The sequence below is a fragment of the Castanea sativa genome, chromosome 1 (assembly GCF_040712315.1).
Source record: "Castanea sativa cultivar Marrone di Chiusa Pesio chromosome 1, ASM4071231v1".
Lineage (NCBI taxonomy): Eukaryota > Viridiplantae > Streptophyta > Magnoliopsida > Fagales > Fagaceae > Castanea > Castanea sativa.
Genome location: NC_134013.1, coordinates 80,946,986 through 80,967,947, shown reverse-complemented (window position 1 = coordinate 80,967,947; position 20,962 = coordinate 80,946,986). Strand labels below are relative to the sequence as shown.

Genomic DNA, 20,962 nt, shown 5'->3' with positions numbered 1-20,962 from the left:
TGAACTACAAACTTTTTTACAAATTAATGTAAGTGATGGGTCCAAATGCAAACCAATAAGAATTTGTTACCTTAACAATTTGTTAAAATGTTATAGAAAAATTTGTGACTATAACAATACTCTTAAAAAAATCAATGATATTTTTAAGAGAGCAAAAATGTAATTTTCTAAAACAAAATTGCTAAAATTAGTAACCTTATATATAATAATATTTTTTAAAAAAAATTTTGAGGGGCCATTGCCCCCCAAGTCCAACCATGGCTTCGTTTATGATTTGACAAAAATAAAAGTAATGCTACATTCACAATATTTTTACAATAATTTCACAACAAATCCAATGAGGTAAACTGTTACTAATTCTAATTTGGACCCAATACTAATATTATTTTTTTACCTACTAATAACAACTTTTTGTATAAATATATTGTAAAAATGTTGTGGACGTAATATTACTCTAAATTTAATTTTGACCCCAAACATAATCCTTAATTCTTTTATTTATTTTATTTAAAAAAAACTTAAATAACAATAAAAAATATTAGCCCAAATAACAACAAACATAAACCAAACAAAAACAAGACAAGACCAAACAACAAGAAGTGAACAAATTAGTCAACAAAAAGCCTACTATAAATAAATAAAAATAAAAATCATTAATTATTCAAATTTTTAGCTTGTTTAACCTGTTCAATAAAAATAATCTTTAATTTCATTTTCCTTAAAAAATAGTACAAAGAAAATTATTGTAGTTGTGATATGTGTGTGTATATATATATAATTGAATTTAAAATTTATTTTATATTTAAACAATTCATTAGAATCTTGACATATCATATATATATATATATATATATATATATATATATATATATATTAATTAAACGATAACATATAGTTTCATATACAAATATGAACATAGTAAATGTCTAATACTAAAATATATAATTTCATATACAAACACAATCATAATAAATGTCTAATGTTATAATATATAGTTTCATATACAAACACAATCATAATAAATACTTATTAATAATTACTACAATTACAAAATTTCATACTTAGATATATAAAAAAAAAATTATATTGAAATTTTCCATGTATTGCGAGGATTAGTTTATAATGAAATTTGTATTAATCCTTACATTAGTCAAACTTGCATGTCTGGCAGTGGTTGGTCTTGTGGCAGCCCAGAGATTTTTGCTTTGGTTAACAGCCCTAAAATGATCTCGGGGGAAGTCCTAATTGTTTTTTTCTTCCCTTTCTTTCATGTGAGTGTGACCCGGGGGGGTGGTGGTTAAGCTTTAATCCAAAGAAAATAATGGGTCAAAAAAGCCCATAGACTGCATGAAAGTTGGTGCACTAACCAAGAAAAGTGAAAAAACTAAAGCAAGGATTAAAAAGATGTTTAAAGACAAAGAGATGAGTTATAGCACTAAAACTCACCCAAAGGAAAAAAAAAAAAAAATGTTAATAGATGCTTTTAAGGTAATTGTTAACAAACTATTTTTAGAAAATTTGTATGAAAAAAAAAGAAATTAATATTTTGACAATTTTTTCTATTTTCTATAAAAGTGATGTCAAAACTTTTCTAAAATGAATGGTTAATAATTGTCTTAAAAACACCCATAAACATAATTAAAAAAAAAAAAAAAAAAAAAAGATAAGATAAGATGCACTAGACAAACAATTGCTATAAAATGTTAACAAATGTACAAAACAATTGTGTCCATAATGTCTATATCATATGGTCAATTGTTTACAGAGACTATGCATTATTTAAATGTATAATAGTTGAAGAAATCTAGGAAATGGAAACATCACTTCCATGTGGATTATACTTTTTCATAGCATATGGTGATTGATTAAAAGTTTGGTAGAGGAAGAAAAGAAGGCTGCATTGCTGTTAGAAAAAGGTTGAGTTGTGAGCATCAATCACATCATCAAAAGAAATTAAACAATGTTCAATCTTCCTGATGTGCCAGCAGCCATGGATGAGATTCCTTGAACCAATCTGATCCAATCCATTTTGCAATAATAGTAATAAACCAATTCGCATTTTTTTAATTATTTATTTTTTCCAATTACACCAACACCTTTAAATATATTGAAATGACACTTCCAAATGTTTGTTTAAGATATTTTTTACTTTCTTATTAAAATAATCATTAAAAAATTCATATTTATCTGTGCAAACCTATTTAGAGGGGAGTGTTATACAAATTAAGGTAGAGAATGTTATTCTCTCTATAATTTGGATAGAATTTTTTTAAAATATACTCATCCCAATTTGATTCTTCTGTTTCAAAATTTTAATTTAAAAAAAAAAATTATTTATTGTCTTATCTACTATATAAAAATATCTAAATTTCAAAAACTACCCTTAATAAATTTCTCAAAATAGTTTTGGAAATCAAGTAAGAGCATATTAAGGACATTAGTAAATTAATAGTTTTTAATTTTAAAAACAGGACAATATTTTGAAACATCCTAAAATGAAATAGAGAATAAACAAATTGTAATTGATATAATAATTGATGATGCCAAGAAAATCAGTAGGCTGGATGCTTCGGACTTGAAAGGACTACTGGTTCTTTCTACTGCCTGAAAAAGAAAGAAAAGTGTATCAAAGGCGACCGGGGCTGCCGGCCAAAAATCCTTCCGATGGTAAAGTTAGTTTTCCCTCTAAGTAATCTCGAGTTCCAACTTTTTGAGTAAAAACTCAACATACCTTTGCCTTGTCCGAGCCGCCTTTATATAAGTGCCTTCATAGACGGTTATCGAAATGGGAACCTCTCCCCGAATTCGAGGCTTAAACGTAACCGCCATAACCGTCCAGAGTTACACTTCTATTTCACAACGGATACATGACCGTTATGCGTGGATAAGGGATTGTCACATTATATTCGGAGATTCTCCCAAGTATGGTGCCCCTCGTCCCGAATTTCCTTCGTCGAGTACACCCGCCGATTCCAAGTGTAAAATCCTAGTCCATGGATCTTCACGTGGACGAGTCCTCTCGTGGTAGGCGTGCACATCCCACGGACGAGGGATGTAGCTTTGCTATCACCCTCTCGGACGCCCTTGTTCGTTACTCCTCGTCCCGAGGATAACTTCGGACGGCCGTCGAGGTGATGACCGTCCATGGACGGTTGGGTGGTTTGAATGTTTTCATCCCACACGCTTGCCCCTCGTCCAGGAGTTATACGATGTACCAATAGATTTTAAAACGCACCACGTGTCGCACATCCATAGGAGGTTAGTCAACCGGTTTACTCCCCCGAGGCATGCGCCACGTGTCACCTTATAATTAGGTCCGTCGTTGCGATTACCGAGACTTTTCTCGCTTATAAATAGTGGTTTCTCTCTCATGCCCCTCTCACTTTTTCAAATTTTCCGCTTTGACACTCTCGTCCGTCGCTTCGTCTAAGAATATCCTCGGGTCCTTAGTGTCCCTCGTCTAGAGCCAGTAATCTTTCTATACTTACTTTAGCTTTCCTCGTTAAGTGTTAGGACGTTTTCAATGGCCTCTCGCTCGTCTAGCGACAGGTGGTCCGTGGGCCATAGACGAGTATCGCGACGACTCTAGTTATGACACCTCTAGTAACGTCGCAGTAGTAGTGGTCACACAACCGAGGAATATACATCTCGGTGTTCCCCGGAATCCCCGTAGAAACTCTTCAAGAGAGTATTAGGACGAGGACAGCCTCCGGGGTTGACACCTCGACGAGCTCCCCGCCGTCCTCCCCTTTAGACGAACAGAAACCGTATATAGTTGTGCTCTAGTAGGTTCCTTCCAGACGGACGAGAGAAGGTTAGATTCCCTTAGGACTTGGTTTCGTATTCCCGATGATCTAAACCCTAGGCTAGCCGTCCGAGGTGAGTGGTGTTGCCGCCTCGTTTTGGAATAGGTGTTTATGAAGCCTATTTGTTAGGGGACTTAGACTTCCTTTAAATGCCTTTGCTAGGGAATTACTCACTAGGCCGGGCTCGGGAGTGTGTCACTATTCTCAACGCATGGAGACTAGTTGTCTCCATGCAAGTCTTATGGATGGAGGTGTTTGACGGGGACCGTCCTATTATCGTGGACGAGTTCTTGCACTGCCTATAAACCCTCCGAGATAAATCAATCTCGAGGCTTCCATCGCTCACGCCCTGTGGGCAATGACTGTAGATTGATTAAGTCTTTGCCCTCGTCTGACAGAAACTGGAAAACGGAGTTTTTCTTCGTCTCTGGTTTCTGGGCGGGGCATCCCGTTGAGATTGGTAGAGACTCATTTGCTCCTTATACTGGAGACATAGGGAACCTTCGTCCCGTAAGGTATGTCACGTTCTTATATTTTTTTTTTTATATATATAATATAATTAATGTTTGGACGATGGTTTGAAATTAATTTATTTAATACATTTCAATCCGTTGGACGACCCTCTTTGAGCAAGTTCCATCGTGACCGCGTCCACAGGGCCCGTCTACATCCTGAACGAGACTTCCACTCGTTAGTGACCCTCAAGCGTCTACACAAGTGGGGACTCGGCCCTGAACCGTCCGTCGAAGCTTTAGCACACGAGTTAACCACCCGTAGACGTGAGTGCTCCTCTTAAGATATGCACTTTTCATTTTTGTTTATGATTACTTGTATATTTATTTATTATTTATTTATTTATTATTATTATTATTATTTTTTTTTTTTTAGGAATGGCAACCATGAAGGGAAACAAGGGGAAGGAAGTTGTCGACGAGGTAGCTAGACCTGAGCCTCGTCCTGCTTCTGGAGAAAAAAGGAAAAGTCTGTCCAAGCACGTGGACTTGGCTAGCTAGCCAAGTCGTCGGGGCAAGAAAGCTAAGTCCGGGCCGTCCAGGACTGAAACCGTTAGGACTGAACTTCCTCCTCAACCACCCGTCCTGGTCGTTGACGTAGATTCGTCCACTCCCCTCAGTGCCACTCCGTCCAAGTCCCCTGCTCCTGACTCGTCCCAGCCTCCCCAAAAGACTTCTACTAATTTGTTGGAGAACGAGGATCTGGCTTGGGAACGATTCCAAGAGGCTGTGAAGGGCGAGGACGTAGCTGCGTGCTACGACATGTCCTTGAAAGAGTTTGAGCACTCTGGCGTCCACGATCTTTTCAAGGTAACCATCTTTGTCTTGTCTTGATTTGTCCATGTTTTCCCAATATTACTTCTATCATCTGAACTTCCTATTCTTCTATGTAGGCAATGTCCAAGTTCATAGCTGCGTCCAGTGCAGCCACGAGAGATGGACAGACGAGGGTCCTCCCGGGAGAAACGAATAGAAGAGGTCAAAAACGACCGTAGGACGTGGGCGTAGGTGGCGAACAAGCCCAAGGACGAGGCCGAGGAGTTCAAGGCTTTGGTGGGGAGCCGAAGTCCGACGCCGCCAAGAAAGACGAGCGTCTTGAACTTCTTCAAAAGGAGAACGACGAGCTGAATCTACTTTTGAAGAAGGCTAAAGACGAGGCAAAGGGAAGAATTCAAAGCGTCCAAAGAGTTCACTCGAATTCGATGGATACAAACTACGCAAAGCAGGGTTTGAGGACTTTAGAATGGATGCTATGGACAACTTTCCTGAAGTTGACTTTAGCACCATTAAACTCAACCTTGTTGCTGCTACAAGTTCCCTCGTCCACACAGGCTCAGACGATGTCAACATCGAGGACGACGCTTCCACCAAACCAGCCAGACGACGCCAACGTTGATGCCCCTTCCTCTTGAAGAAGTTGTTATTGTTTAGCTTTCTTCTTTTCTCTTTTTTATTTAAAATGTATTTGAGAATTTGAAATGTTATTTAAGTACAATTTCCTCGTCTAGAGTGTTCTAGACGAGCTTATGAACAATGTCTTTTATAGTTTATATTATAAGGGTTTTTGACTCGTGGCCGTCTACCCTTTTCAAGTTAAAGAATATCTTCTTTGTTTGTTTATCATTTATGTCATTGTCCTTTAAACTATGCTCTAAGTGTTGAATGACCGTCTATAATCTTTTTATGGACGACCCACTTAGGACTGATGATGGCTGCATTACTTTAGCCTGCCCTTTAGGCAATTATTATTCGCCTTCTCGAAAGCAGTTTATAATGTTTATGCTTTCTTGTCTTGACGAGTGGGCCTTGGCCTTCCTTTTGCTTTATTCTTTTTTGAAGGAAAGCTTTGGACGAGCAGTCCTTGGCTTCTTTCTCCTTCCTTTTTTAAAGGAAAGCTTTGGACGAGCAGTCCTTGGCTTCTTTCTCTTGCCTTTTTTGAAGGAAAGCTTTGGACGAGCAGTCCTTGGCTTCTTTCTCTTGCCTTTTTTTAAGGAAAGCTTTGGACGAGCAGAATCTTGGACGAGCATGCCTTCGCATTTTTCTTTGCTTTATCCTCATTTAAAGGAAATCTTAGACGAGTTTGCCTTCGTCCCGAGATTTTATTTGTCTAAGGCTTTTGCCTCGTCCGTGGATATTATCAAGGATACTGGAATTCAAGTACATAAGAAATTCAAACCATATTATTACATGAACATTGTTCACAAACTTGGCACACACTTACAAGCTAGTGCCTTATTAAGATATCAAGTACATAGCATCGTCTTTCATAAGCTAGTCTGTAAGTAGTGCAAAAGTTTAAGAACTAGTGCACTTTTATTCATAACACACCATAATAGTAGTAAAAGCACAAGTAAACATAAGCAAACACGCAAATCACAACTGTAATTTTGCCACTGACTTCCCTTGTCCCCGCTCATCACTGATAGTACCTTCGCAAATGTTCCACGTTCCAAGGATGCCCTAACTTCCGCCCGTCTAGGGCTTCCAGGTAGTAGGACCCTTGCCTTTTGCAGTTGATCACCCCCGTAGGTCCTTCCCACCGGGGTCCCGGGCTTTCCCATGAAGCCGGGTTCCCGGTCGCCAAGGAGACCCTTTTAAGGACAAGGTCCCCCACACCGAACCGTTCGGGTTTCACCATGGCGTCATGCCGCTCGGCCATGAGATTTTTGTACCTTGCCGTCCGTTGTTCCGCATCCATTCTTACCTCATCGATAAGATCGAGGTCGAGGCGAAGTTGTTCCCCGTTGTCTTTCTCCCCGGTACTCCGTCATTTCGGTGACTCGCCATGTGGACCTCCGCCGGTATGACAGCCTTCACTCCCATAGGCTAGTTTGAACGGGGTCTCTCCCGTTGGAGTTCGTGCGTCGTCCTATAGGCCCAAAGAACACCCTAGGAGCTCGTCCGGCCATATCCCTTGCCCCCTCAAGCCGAGTCTTGATGATTTTCAGCAGGATCGGTTTTGCTACTTCGCTTGCCCATTTGCTTCGTGGATGGGAGGGTGAAGAGTAGTGATTCTTAATTCCAAAATGATTGCGTAAGTCCCCGAAGGGTGCGTTGTCAAATTGACGCCCGTTGTCGTATACCAATACCCCGGGTACTCCGAACCTCGCATAGGATGTTCTTCCATACGAAATTTTTCACGTTCGCCGAGTGATTGCCGCAAGAGGCTCCCGGCTTCTACCCACTTGGTAAAGTAATCTATTCCAACCACCCGTAAATTTCATCCGCCGGATTCCTACGGGAAAGGACCCAGATATCCGTGCCCCACCGTGCAAAGGGCCATGGGCCGTCATTGGGGTCCGGTACTCCGACGGCCGTCTAGGCACGTTGCTATAACGCCGGCATTGGTCACATACCTTGACATAGGCTTTAGCGTCCGCCCGCATTGTTGGCCAATAGTAGCCGGCACGGATGACCTTATGGACAAGGACCTTGCCCTCGAATGGTTTCCACACGATCCTTCATGAACTTCCCTTAGAACATAGTTCGACTCGTCAGGAGCCAAGCATCTTAAGTAGGGTCGGGAAAAGCCTCGCTTGTACAACACTTCATTAATGAGGACATACTTGGCCGAATTCGACCCTCAACTTTCTCGCCTCATCCTTGTCCTCCGGAAGCCTCCCATTCCCGAGGTAAATTGTTACTCCGACTCATCCAATTCTCTCCTCCTCCTATCCGTTGTATGTCGTGATGTCTATACTCGGCATGTACCGGATGTCGTCGAACTCGTCGATGACCCCCGCCGAGGCGGCTTTTGCCAAGGCGTTCGCTTCGCATTCTCCTCCCCGGGAAGTTGAATAAAACTTATGGCTGAAAATTTTCGGCAAGGCGTTTCACTTTGTTAAGGTACTTCTTCATTCGATCCTCCTTGACATCACACATCCCATTCACTTGATTGATGACCGAGAGTCTCCTTTTATTGTTAACGACTCCACCTCAAGGACTTGGCCAACTCCAACCCCTTGAGTAGAGCCTTATACTCACTGCGTTGTTGGTAGTTGGATACCGCAGACGGTCGCATACTCCAAACCTTGTCACCTCGGGGACTTCGCACAATTCCAATCCCTCCCGCATACATTGTGGACGATCCGTCTACATTTACCACCCACGTTTCATTTCCTTCGTCCTTGTTCGTGTCGTCCCGACCGGGGGTAAATTCGCAATGAAATCTACCAACGCTTGCGCTTTTATTGTGCTCCTCGAGGTACCCGACATCGAACTCGCTCGAGCTCAACGGCCCACTGTACCAGGCCGTCCAGCCTTCCAACCTCGCTCATCGCCTTTTTATGGGATGGTCCGTCGTGACGTTGATGACGTGTGCTCGAAAATAATGTCTCGCCTTCCCGGAAGCCGTGACTAACGCGAAGGCTAGTTTCTCCATCATCGGGTATCGTCCTTCTCACCCCCTCATCGCGTGGCTCGTGTAATAGACCGGCCTCTCGGACTCTTCCCTCTTCTCGATCAACGCCGAGCTTACCGCGCGGGGACACCGCCAAGTACAAGTACAACTCTTCCCGTGCATAGACGGACTCAACAACGGGGCCGTCCATTAGATACGCCTTCGTGTCTTGGAAGGCCTTTCGACACTCGTCCGTCCATTCAAAAGCCTTCCTAAGGACCTTAAAGAAAGGTAAACATTTGTCGGCAGCTTTCGATACAAACCCGTTGAGGGCGGCGACTCGTCCCGCAAGAGACGGACTTCCTTGATATTTCTCGTGGCTCCATGTTCGCATCGCCTCGGATTTTATCCGGATTCGCCTCAATTCCCCCGCGCGACACCATAAACCCCAAGAACTTACCCGACGAAACTCCGAAAGCACACTTGCTCGGATTTAACTTCATGTGGTATCGTCGCAATGTGTCAAAAGTCTCTGAAGGTCTTCAAGATGTTTATCCTCGTCCCTGCTCTTCACCGCGCATGTCGTCCACATAAACCCGCACATTTCGCCCGATTTGAGGACGGAACATATGGTTAACCAGCCTTTGGTAGGTCGCCCCGCGTTCTTCAAACCGAAGGGCATAACCTTGTAGCAATACAACCCTTGGCTTGTGACGAACGAGGTCTTCTCCCGATCCGTTTCATTCATCCGAATCTGGCTTGTACCCCGAGAAAGCGTCCATGAAGCTAAGTATCCCGTGACTCGCCGTCGAGTCCACTAACCGGTCAATGCGTGGCAAAATGGGTAGCTATCCTCGGGGCAAGCTTTGTTGAGATCCGCTGAAGTCCACGCACATCCGCCACTTGCCATTGGCTTTTCTTCGACCATGACTACGTTCGCCAACCAAGCCCGGGTAATGAACTTCTCGGATAAACTTCGCGGCGACCAACTTCTGCACCTCTTCCTTAACGGCATTATCTCGCTCGGGAGCAAAAACTCTTCTCTTCTGACGCATTGGTTTTGAATAGGGACACACATTCAGGCTGTGGGTAATGACGTTTGGATCAATGCCAGGCATGTCCTCATGACTCCATGCGAAGACATCGAGGTTTTTCCTCAGAAACCGGATCAAAGCGTGCTTTGCCCCCTCTTCCATGCTCGCCCCAACTCTGGTAGACTTCTTGGGCAGATCATCGTCCAAAGGGATGTCCTCTAATGCTTTAGTGGGCTCAGCCACAACCCTTTTTCCGTCTATACTCATCGTCTGCATATGCTCGTCCATGGCCAGCATGGCTAGGTAGCATTCTCTCGGGCCACCGGTCTCCTTGTACCTGGCCTACTCCGTGCTCGGTCGGGAATTTAATGGACAGGTGGTAGGTAGAGGTTACCGCTTTCCAGCTGTTCAAAGTTGGCCTTCCAATTATTGCATTGTATGGCGATGCACAATCAACAACAAGGAAATTCACTTCTTTGGTTATCTGCTGCGGATACGTCCCGACGACTACTGGCAACATGATGGTGCCCAGGAGTTGCACCTTCATTCCTCCGAATCCCACCAACGACGAGTTCACTGGTCGAAGCCGATCTCGTCCTAGCTTCATTTGTTGGAATGCGGGGTAGTAGAGAATGTCTGCAGAGCTGCCATTGTCTATCAATACCCTCCTGGTCATGTAGTCAGAGATGAGTAGGGTGATGACTATCGCGTCATCGTGTGGGTGGTGAATTCGTCCTGCCTCCTCGTCCGTGAAAGTAACAGCCTGTTGGTCTACCTCCCTCGTCCTAGGAGGTCGTCCAGACTGTTGGATGTTCTGCACCACCCTCAGGTATGTCTTCCTTGACTTGGACGACTGTACCGTCGAGCTTCCTCCTATAATTACCCTTATTTCTCCTAGTGGGGGGCGTGATGATTCTTCCACCTTGGCCTTCATCTTCTCGTCTCTCTGGTCTCGTCCAAGGAAGTTCCTCAATTTCCCCTGTCTAATGAGATTTTCTATCTATTGCTTCAAGTCAAAGCACTCGTCTGTATCATGCCCGTGGTCCCTATGAAAACGGCAGTACTTGCTCCTATTACGCTTGTTAGGGTCTCCCTTCATTTTGTCTGGCCACTTCAAGGACGGATCATCCTTGATCTGCATAAGAACTTGCTCTAACGGCATAGTCAGGGGCGTGTATTGCTGATTCCTTGCAGAGGAACTGGCCTTCTTACCATCCTTATCTTTTCTCTCGTCTACCCGAACTTTCTTCGGACGAGGTCCCTGGTCCTGGTAGCGATGGTGGCCCACCTCCGAGCGCTTTGCCCTTTTTCTTTTCTTGGCTATGATGGCGTCTTCGGCATTCATAAAATTCTGGGCCGAATGGACAAGCTCGGCCATAGTCTGTGGTTCCTGCTCGTAGAGCTTATGAATAAACAAGTCAGAATTGACCCCATTGTGGAAAGCAGCCAGCAATAGCTTGTCATCCATCTCATCCACCGTTAAGGCTTCTCTGTTAAACCGGGTGATAAAAGATCGCAAACTCTCATTGTCCCCTTGCTCTATGATCAGCAGGCTAGAGGAGGAACGCTTGTGACGCTGTCCTCCAATGAAGTTGTTGACAAATAGCTTACTCAGTTCTTCAAATGATCCCACTGAGTTTGGGGGAATCTTGCTGAACCACACTCGCGCTGGTCCCTTGAGTGTGGTGGGAAAAGCTCTGCACATGATCTCGTCTGGGACCCCCTGCAAATGCATGGTCGTCTTGAAAGTTGCAATGTGATCGCAGGGGTCGCGATTTCCATCGTACGAGTCTAGAGAAGGCATTTTGAACTTCGGGGGTAGAGGGTGACTGTTGATGGAGGCTGTGAAAGGGGAGTCCGTTCGGTGGACCATATCATCCACTGGGTTTGCTCGCCTCATGTTTTCCCTCATTTCATCCATGGCTTTTCTCATCTGGTCCATTTCTTTTTCCAAGTGCGGCACCCTTCTTGAAGCGGTACCCCTTGTTTGATCTTCGGACTCTACATTCTCCCCTCCTCCTTCCTGACTTGGGGCCCTTCCCTCCATGTGTCCTTGACGCTACCTCCTGAAGTTGATCTCCTTATTCAATTCCTGGTTCTGACGCGTCAGTTCTGCCATGGCGGCAGCCATGGATTGTATGTGCTGCATAGAAGGCGGTTGCATTACGGGTGCTGATCTGCGATCACGAAGGGGATTGCTGGAAGCATCCCTACTCTCCTGGTGGCCTGGGCTGGTAGCCCTTGATCTTGTTCAAACCATTCAACCTTTTGTCTGGGATAGAATAACAAGTTTACCGTTTGTTCCCACAGACGGCGCCAACTTATGATGCCAAGAAAATCAGTAGGCTGGATGCTTCGGACTTGAAAGGACTACTGGTTCTTTCTACGGCCTGAAAAAGAAAGAAAAATGTATCAAAGGCGACCGGGGCTGCCGGCCAAAAATCCTCTGATGGTAAAGTTAGTTTTCCCTCTAAGTAATCTGAGTTCCAACTTTTTGAGTAAAAACTGTACATACCTTTTCCTTGTCTGAGTCAATCTTTATATAGTGCCTTCATAGACGGTTATCGAAATGGGAACCTCTCCTGAATTCGAGGCTTAAACATAACCGCCATAACCGTCCAGGAGTTACACTTCTATTTCACAACGGATACATGACCGTTATGCGTGGGATAAGGGATTGTCACATTATATTCGGAGATTCTCCCAAGTATGGTGCCCTCGTCCTGAATTTCCTTCGTCGAGTACACCTGCTGATTCCAAGTGTAAAATCCTAGTCCATGGATCATTACGTGGACGAGTCCTCTTAGGGTAGGCTATGCGCATCCCACGGACGAGGGACGTAGCTTCGCTATCACCCTCTGGACGCCCTTGTTCGTTACCCTCGTCCTGAGGATAACTTCTGGACGGCTACCGAGGTGATGACCGTCCATGGACGGTTTGGGTGGTTTGAATGTTTTCATCCCATATCAATAATCAAATAAGAAATCAAGCATGGATTTTGTCACATTTATAGAATCTTTAACGGGTAGCGTCATTTGTACAAATCTTTTGGAGAGTGCTATTGTGATAGATAAATATCAGGAAGGGTGATAATCCATTTTTTAATTAAATTACAGCACCTATCGGGTTCCACAAAAGCAATGTACGAAATATGAAACTTGATTAAATATGGTATACTAATCAAGTCATTAGTAAAAGAATGTCAAGGCTTGAATGGGGCCTTGAATATATAACACCCTGTTGCAACCCAGAATATTTAAATCAAGTATCTTATTTATTCCAAGGACCATCATCACCATACAATCTCCAAGCTTTTCAATCCTCATTATATAAAAATACATTTGTGAATGTGTGGCAAACCACTACAAAAGCCGCCCAATTATCATACAGCCACAAATATTCTCCAAGATCTCATTGTGTATATTCATCTCCTGAAATCCGTTCAACTTGTATCTCTGGGGCATATTTTCTTCTCTTGGCAAGTAATTTATTCAACGACCAAAGAGAGATACAATAAGTACAAGACATCACAAGGATGGTATAGTTTTGGCCTTTCCTAAAGGCTACATTGGACAATGTATATTTTTCTTAGTACTTTAATATATAAGTGATTGAAACTGGAATCCGAATATCCCGATCATGAAGAAAGCTAACTGACCCTTTTAAATAACAGTTGCTCTTCTGCTAATGTGGTGTTATCTCCAACAACTGAAACCCAACTCTCTGTAATCTTTTCCACTCTTCCATCTAAGATCTCCACTAATGTGAAGGCTCGCATTGTACCTTCAGACTCTGGTGTCAATACAGGAGTTTTATCATTCATGAAGCTTCTGTTTCCAGTTCCTTGTTCATTATTCAGTCTTTTAACCCTAGGAACAATAGCCCCATTCAGGTATATAGTGTTGTCATCCCCAACCACAATCATTTTCCGGAGACCCTTTCTATATGCCAGCTCCTTATGCATGTGACCAAACACGACCAGTGGGACGCATGATTTGCCAGTCTCTTTTAGGAGGGATATTGCCTGTTCTAGATCTGGACCACAAGAGAATATTGTAAGGTAACAATATTATTCCATCTTAAAATAGATCAATACCTTGCAAGATGGAAACAGAAAATGAATACCAGATACAGGCTGAATTCTAAGTAATTACCTGGATCACCATGGTCACCACCCCCAAAAACCCAGTCCTTTCCACAAATATCATTCAAATTAGAACCAAGCCCTGCCCATAAATTCTCCCTTAAAAATTATTGTCAGGAAAAGCTTAACTAAAATTGATTTTGGCAGACTGATACACCTGTGGGTCCATTATGTGCAAGCAATATGACAAAATGATCCTCTGGTGCGCCCAAAGCAGCATTACAGATCCTCCTAGCACTTCCATCCATGTCTTGGACACCATATCTAAGAGGAATTTCCAAATTGATGAGTTGTGATGTAAGTCACAATGACAATAAGACAAGTGAGATTCCATAATGGAGAATCTCATCTACATGTTACACGAAGCTGTTCAGTTCTTATTTTATAGTAGCTGAATCTGATACCCTATGAAAAGATTGGTAGATTCAGATACCAATCATTCAAATACAATCTATTGATATGATCACATCACTATTTGCATAGAGGAGGAATTTCATTTTTGCATGAAAACCAAGGGAAACTAGAAAGATGGTAGTGGTGTAGATAAAGCAAACCAACACAGACCTTCTAAGTTGCAGTCAGAAATTCTATAAACTCCACACTTGAAAGAACTATTATGAAGAAAACAAATGTGATCAAATTACATACTACCTAATTCTGTTGAAGTTGTACAACATACCTTGCAGATAGAAGCTTTTTTCGAAACAACTGCTCCCCTCCACAGGAAAATGGCCGTCCACCAACAATGCTTACTTTTATCAAGGGAAAGTCTAAATGTTGATAAGCTACATGCTCCTCACCAAGACTGATTATTACAAAGTAACAATTCAAGCATGACATATTACCTTTTAAGAGAAAACTTAATCGATTTATTGAAAGATTTTTGCAAGTTGGTTTAAAGTAGTCATCAGAACTTTGTAGCTATTCCACCATGTATTTTAATAAATGCTAGTAAATACTTTCACACAGTTGGAGAAAATGGAAAACACAAAAACAAAAAGGGGGGGAAAATGACATTGCCGACCATGACATGGTAATAAGCACTAACAAATACTTTCAGGCATTTCAAGAAAATGAAAAACACAAATAAAATACAGAGAAAAAAAACCTGGCATTGTCAACCATGACATGAAATGAGCACTAGCAAATACTTTCAAAGGTATGAAAACATATATTAATATAGGGAATGTCAAAATATTCTCATGGCTAGATTCATCAGTTTCAGGTCAAATATATAATCAAAGGGATTTCCAGAATATATGACAATCTCACCACTCAAGCTGAAGTTGAACTCCATCCTTCCTCCTGATAATCAAATCAAGGAATTAATTAAACTAATTATCAGAGTCTACATAATAGAGCTTACATGTTTAACTGGTCAAACATATAGTTTTCTAAACATGTGGCACATGCGCGCGCACACACGCACATAGAGTTCACATAGCTTATAAATGGATCAAGTTCCCAGACTCATTATGTTCCTTTAAAAGTTGCAGCAATGGCACAAGAACACTAATAAAGTCTAATAAAAATTAAGAAGTACTTATAAAAAATAAATAAAAATTAAGAAGAAAAAGAACCCTCTAGCAAGCAAATATAAATGATGATTGTATACTGGTATGGTGTAAACTTACTTTCCAGAAAACTGTTGAGTATACCAGGCATCATGGTTTCCCAAAATAGCTGCTTTAGCAAATTCAAGACTGGCAACACTTTGGACAAGTTCAACATTCTCCTCACCAAAATCACCTGAGCAAAATCAATTGAAAGGAAGAAGCCAAAAATAAATAAATAAGCAAAAGAAGGGAAAGAAAGTTTCATATTTAAATCAATAAATAAAAATAGATCTTACTGGCTCTCTTGAGCAGATACAGATACAAAATACAGACTCAGCATGACATACAAGTCAATCCAGAGCATGTCAGGCACATAGAAGTGTCATTGACAAAACTCTTTATTCCAAGCCACTTAGACCACCATATATACTAGGCCAAAAGAGACTAAATGCACATAAACTAGGTAGATGAACAGCGAGGAAGAATAGAACCTGCCTGTAAACAGCACCAGATCTGGCTGCAGTTCACCAGAAACCCACATTAGACTGTTAGAGTAAATATCCATACAAATTTTTACCATGTAAAGCAAAACGACTACCATAAATAAAGGGGGGGGAGGGGGGGGAAGAGAGCACAAAACAATTGGATGTATCAGAAACAAAGAGGTTATATGGGAAACCTGAGATAACCATTAATACAACAACAACAACAACAACAATCAAGCCTTAGCCCCAAGTTTTATGGGGTCGCTTATTGATCCTCAACAAATTAGTAAGGGTCGGCCATATGTATTCTTGCCTACCATTCTATTCTACTCGAAGTCATACTTACTTTCTTAATTGAAATGTACTTTTTTTACCATTAATCCAAGAGCACAAAAGAATTGGGTTAACTAAGATTTCTCTCTCTCTCTCTTTAACTTTCTTTTTGGGTGCATTTATAAGTTAACACAAATCACTTCTTCGCCATGTAATTGTAAACAACTAGTAGTTACTTAAGTTCCATCTACATAGTTGCTCAGCAAGTTGTTCATGCAATTTTCAGTACTGAGATTATATATTAACAAAAAAAAAAAATGTTAAATACCACAAATCCTTACTAAATTACCATTCAATTTTTTCTCCTTTATATAAAACTCTAACCAAGGTTTCAACGTTAACCCAATGTTTCTCAAAGCTTCCAATTTAGGTTTTCACAGCATAAATCATAGTTCATGTTTATTGAAATTGTTCAAAGCTAGGATCTTTAATCCATTACTAAACATTAGAAACCCAACAATTTAACTAATACTGTTTTTAGGTCGGTTTAATTTCAACAATATAAAAAAGAAGCAGAAAGAAGTAAATACATTTTTCAAAGTAAAAAGAGAGTGGGAGAGAAATACCCGAAGAAATTGAAGTGCTTTGGTATCTTCTTGTAGATTCCAATCATTATGCTTCAAAAACCCCAAATTTTCATTCCCCCCAAAAAAAAAAAAAAACTGTTATTTTGCACGGAGCTAGGGTTTCGGAATTTACATAAAAAGAAATGAGAGAGAGAGAGAGAAAGCTCACAATGTCTCCGATGACTGCGATTCGAGCAGAAGTGGCCATGGAAGGGCGTGAAAGGTTGGAGGAAGTGGAATTGGAGGGAGAAGAACCGGAGAGACAGCACAGAGTGGGCGCGTGTAGCAACGTCCTTAACATAGGTACCTTCTTTGGCTTTCTCTTACTCGCTCGCACACGCGCTAATAATAGTGTCAGTACTATTTGTGATTACCTCATTTTTACGTTTTTTTTTTTACCCGCAAAAATTTTAAATTGTGATCAATTTAGTTCCTACATTTTCGTAGCAGTCAATTTAGCTGGTGTGATTTGTATCCAGTAGAAGTTTCCACTGGACACGTTGGATGGTGGACACGTGTCCAAGAGTGGACATGTGTCCGAATCCGGACGTGTCCAGTGAAAATTTCCACTGGACAGAAGCCTTACCCCAATTTAGCATATGTTATTTTCAATTTGTAATCAATTTGGATCTTACCATCAAATCATAGCTTTCCTTGCATTTTCTTGCACTTTATTAGCAACCAAACACAACATTAATCAATTTACCAATCTCTAACTCTATTAGACATATATATTAACTCAGCGATAAAAACAAACCTATAATTGTACTTAGATTAATTGTAATTTTGAAAATAATAGTAACAAAATTGATTGTAAATTGAAAATAATATGAACCAATTTGACTACTATCAAAATATAAAGACTAAATTAATTGCAAGTGAAAATAATATGAATGAAATTGATTGGTACTAAAATATAAAAGCCAAATTGACAGAGAGTAGTGACGTAAAATGTTGGAACTAAAATAATATTTTGGCCTAATATTTTTAAATGCAAATCCCATATGTCATAAAATAAAGTAAAATAAAGTTGTCCATTGAAGGACTACGATAAACAACAAAACCATGGCTAAGGTTAGGTCTTTTCCTAGCCATGTCATATGGGCATTGGTTCGCCTCACTGCTCTCAAAAAAGTAGTGCTTTATCCTCACACATAAGTGATTTGACCGAGGAGGATACCACATTCCATAATAAGAGTAGTGTGATGTAAGTGGGCTTGCAATATGCCAAATGCAACCCCATTTGACATTTAAGCCCAAAATACACCTAACAATTGGACATGTAAAACTGACAGAGGTCAAATTTTTTTGACATAGTGCTACAATACCATCTCACCTTTAAGAGGGTACTGTAGCACTATACCAAAATATAATACTATATTTTAATTCATTCCAGCCCCCCCTCTCTCTCTCTCTCTCTAGTACCGAGTTTTGCTCTCTCCATCCCCTCTCTCTCTCGCCATTGTCAAGCTTCTTTCTTTATCTCCGAATCACCAAGCCTTGCTCTTTCTCTCAGAATCACTGAGCCGTTGTCACCCTCTTTCTCTTAGTCCGAGCTCTCTCTCATCTCACATCCCTTTTTCTCGTTCAAGGCTTGCACCGAAGCTTGGTTGGGTTCGTGGTTTGATCTGGGCATGGTGGTGGGTTGGGATCGGTTGATGGTGGGTTTGGATTGACGTGGATCGGCAAGGTTTGGGTCGTGCTTGGTCGGCGAGGTCTGGGTTCAGCGTTTTGGTAGGCGTGGGTCACGGCGTGGGGGGGTTTTTTTTTTATATGGGTTTTTGTTCCAGTGGAATTTTGGTTGGCAGTGGTGGCGTGGTGGGCATGGTGGAGGCGCGGTGGTGGTGACTGAGCAGTGGAGGCCAAGCGGGTTTGTTCATGGGTTTCCGACGTGGTTGTGGGTTTGAAGGATTCTCTGGGTGAGATCGGCATGATCAAGGATCTGGTAGTTGTTGTGGCGGTGAGATCAGCATGGTTGTGGGTTTGCAAATCGGATTTGGTTGTGGGTGGTGATGGATTTACTAATCGGTTTTGGCTGTGGGTTTGGGGCTGAGTTTCAGTGGTGGATCATGGTGGCATCGATGTGGTGGGTTGTAGGTTGTGGTGGCACGGTGGGTCTGGGGCTGAGTTTGGCGGGTTTGCTTGGTGGGTCAGGTGGATCGATGTGTGTTGTTGATAGTGGAACAGTGGTTTTTTTTTTTTTTTTTTTTTGGGTTTTTGATAAACTGTGTTGATGGTGGATCAATGAGGTTTTTTTAGGTTCTGTGTTGGTTTTTTTTTAAAAAAAAAAAAAAAAAAAAAACTGTGTTGGGGTTTTGAGTCTTCACGGTGGTGATGAGAGAGAGAGAGAGAGAGAGAGAGAGAGAGAGAGAGAGAGACAAAAATTAGAGAGAGACATAAATATATTTTATTGTGTAAATATATTATTTTAATGAGTAGAATAGGAAAATAAAAGTTGGGATGTTGGAAGTATTGTAAAATGGTATGGTATAATGATAAAGTGACTTTTTGGAATGGTAAAATAGAGTAGAATTAGAATTCTCAGCTATGGATGCTCTAACATGAGTTCCAGCAACCCAATAAAAACTACCTTCGCATCAATCCATTCTATTAGAGTGAAACCTTTCCAACGTCTCCTATATTTTTTTTATTGGATGATAATTTTGAAAATCTAACAATTAAATTATATATTTTTATTATATTTTTTATACTTGTAAAATTTTAAGAAGATCAATAATTAATAGTAATGCCATCAATGACATATTTAAATTTCAAGTTGTTATGATAAAAAATTATACACAAAAAATATGTTATTGATTAAATAGTAAATAACATATGATGTAAACAAAATTTAAAATATATGTTTAAAAACATAAAAAATATATATATAATTGGTTGTGATGAGGCCGAAAATATCACCAGTGAGTTGCAAGCGTTACTCAAACGAAAGCAATACCTGCAAAAAGAAAACAAAGGACCTAGGAGAGAGCACCGGTGTGGTGTCGGCCGAATACCCTCCGAAGGTCAAGTTAGAATCTTGTTCCTTTAACCCTAGAGTGCCAGAGTTAAGAATATTATGCGTACCTTCATATTTAGGGTTTCTGAGGTATTTATATTGAGCAGAATTACCTTTCTTTTAGGATACAACTTCCTTTTCAAGCTTATTTCCATATAGGAGTCTTCTCAAACGTGTGTCGCAAGAAGTCCAAGTGTGCACGTTTGCGTGGGGATAAAGCAAAAGTTCATCTGGTGCATATCAAATTACATGCCACCTGGAACCTACAATCAATCCACGTATGACGGATACTCAGCAAAAGTTGACCGTCATAGTCGCGTCACTTACGGTGTCCATCCGTCCTCATTATCTCCGTCCATTTACTATTTTTATCCCCTTCAGTTGCCCCCTTCAGTCCTTGGATCCGTCCTTATAATCTGACGGATCCATGGAATGACTAAAGACAATGTATTAAATGGGAACGGGCTTGGTATACCACGACGGATGAGCACGTGGCCCTCGTGGATTGGCTATTTCCCCAAAACGAGGCGTCGCTTCGTATTCCGTGCCCTTTATTCTATAAAAGGCCAGATATTTCTCCCTTCATTTCTTCTTCTTGTCAAAAATTTGTGAGCAGAGCGCAACCGTCACAGCTATAGTGCCTTCTTGTCGTTCAGCAGATCCGGTATGTATTCCAAACCTTTCTCCGTCTTTCTTTGAATTTCATTGTTTTAAGTATATGCACTTTCTTTAGAACCGTCGGTGTCTTAGGTTATACCGTCATAAATGTAGGTAATGTCTAGTGCGTCAAGTAACCAGTCGTTTGTCCGCGAGGGGGCGGGCTACGATGAAAAGTTTCCGTCAGGTCCAAGAGATCCTGACACTTCAAGTGAAGAAAGGAATCCGTCAAGTACCTCTTCTTCCCTTGACGGTGGTCTAGAGACGGAGAGTTCAGAGTCGTCCAGCAGTAGCTTGGACGGTGTGGATCCCCCCATCCAGTCAGTAATTGGCCCAGATGGCCTTAGGGAGTTCGTCATGCTGCCTCTCTGGACGGTAAATGATTTTAGGTCGTCCATGACTGAATCTCAACTCAACACACTTAGGACCAAGTACCAAATACCAGATAACATCCGTCTACGTCTTCCCAAAAAATCCGAGGAATGCTACTACAAGGGAGTAGACGGTGTTGGGA

The 20,962-nt window shown here is 41.3% G+C and overlaps 1 protein-coding gene across 4 annotated transcripts; it reads right to left on the bottom strand.

Moving 5' to 3' along the window:
- Positions 1-12,944: 12,944 nt before the first annotated feature.
- LOC142622517 (uncharacterized) lies at positions 12,945-17,097 on the bottom strand. Of its 4 annotated transcripts, none has more exons than XM_075796001.1 (9): positions 16,945-17,097; positions 16,776-16,826; positions 15,883-15,908; positions 15,470-15,584; positions 15,108-15,140; positions 14,515-14,640; positions 13,993-14,099; positions 13,846-13,917; positions 12,945-13,726 (listed from the first exon to the last, which is right to left on the bottom strand). In XM_075796001.1, exons 2-9 carry the CDS (start codon positions 16,820-16,822, stop codon positions 13,341-13,343), a joined length of 912 nt encoding a protein of 303 aa, XP_075652116.1. In that variant the 5' UTR covers positions 16,823-16,826; positions 16,945-17,097; the 3' UTR covers positions 12,945-13,340. The 4 variants fall into 4 exon arrangements, with proteins under 4 accessions (XP_075652116.1, XP_075652114.1, XP_075652115.1 ...); XM_075795999.1 differs by having other exon boundaries at positions 15,887-15,908; positions 16,945-17,088; XM_075796000.1 differs by lacking the exon at positions 15,108-15,140 and having other exon boundaries at positions 15,887-15,908; positions 16,945-17,089.
- Between the last annotated feature and the right edge of the window lie 3,865 nt (positions 17,098-20,962).

What these genes read in the sequence shown, in the direction of transcription:
- LOC142622517 (XM_075795999.1), bottom strand. Translation starts at nt 17,076, where the DNA reads ATGTTAAGGACGTTGCTACACGCGCCCACTCTGTGCTGTCTCTCCGGT. An exon ending in TCGCAGTCATCGGAGACATT is followed by an intron (nt 16,827 to 16,944) that starts GTGAGCTTTCTC and finishes GGGTTTTTGAAG; the next exon opens with CATAATGATTGGAATCTACA. An exon ending in TGCACATAATGGACCCACAG is followed by an intron (nt 13,918 to 13,992) that starts GTGTATCAGTCT and finishes ATTTATGGGCAG; the next exon opens with GGCTTGGTTCTAATTTGAAT.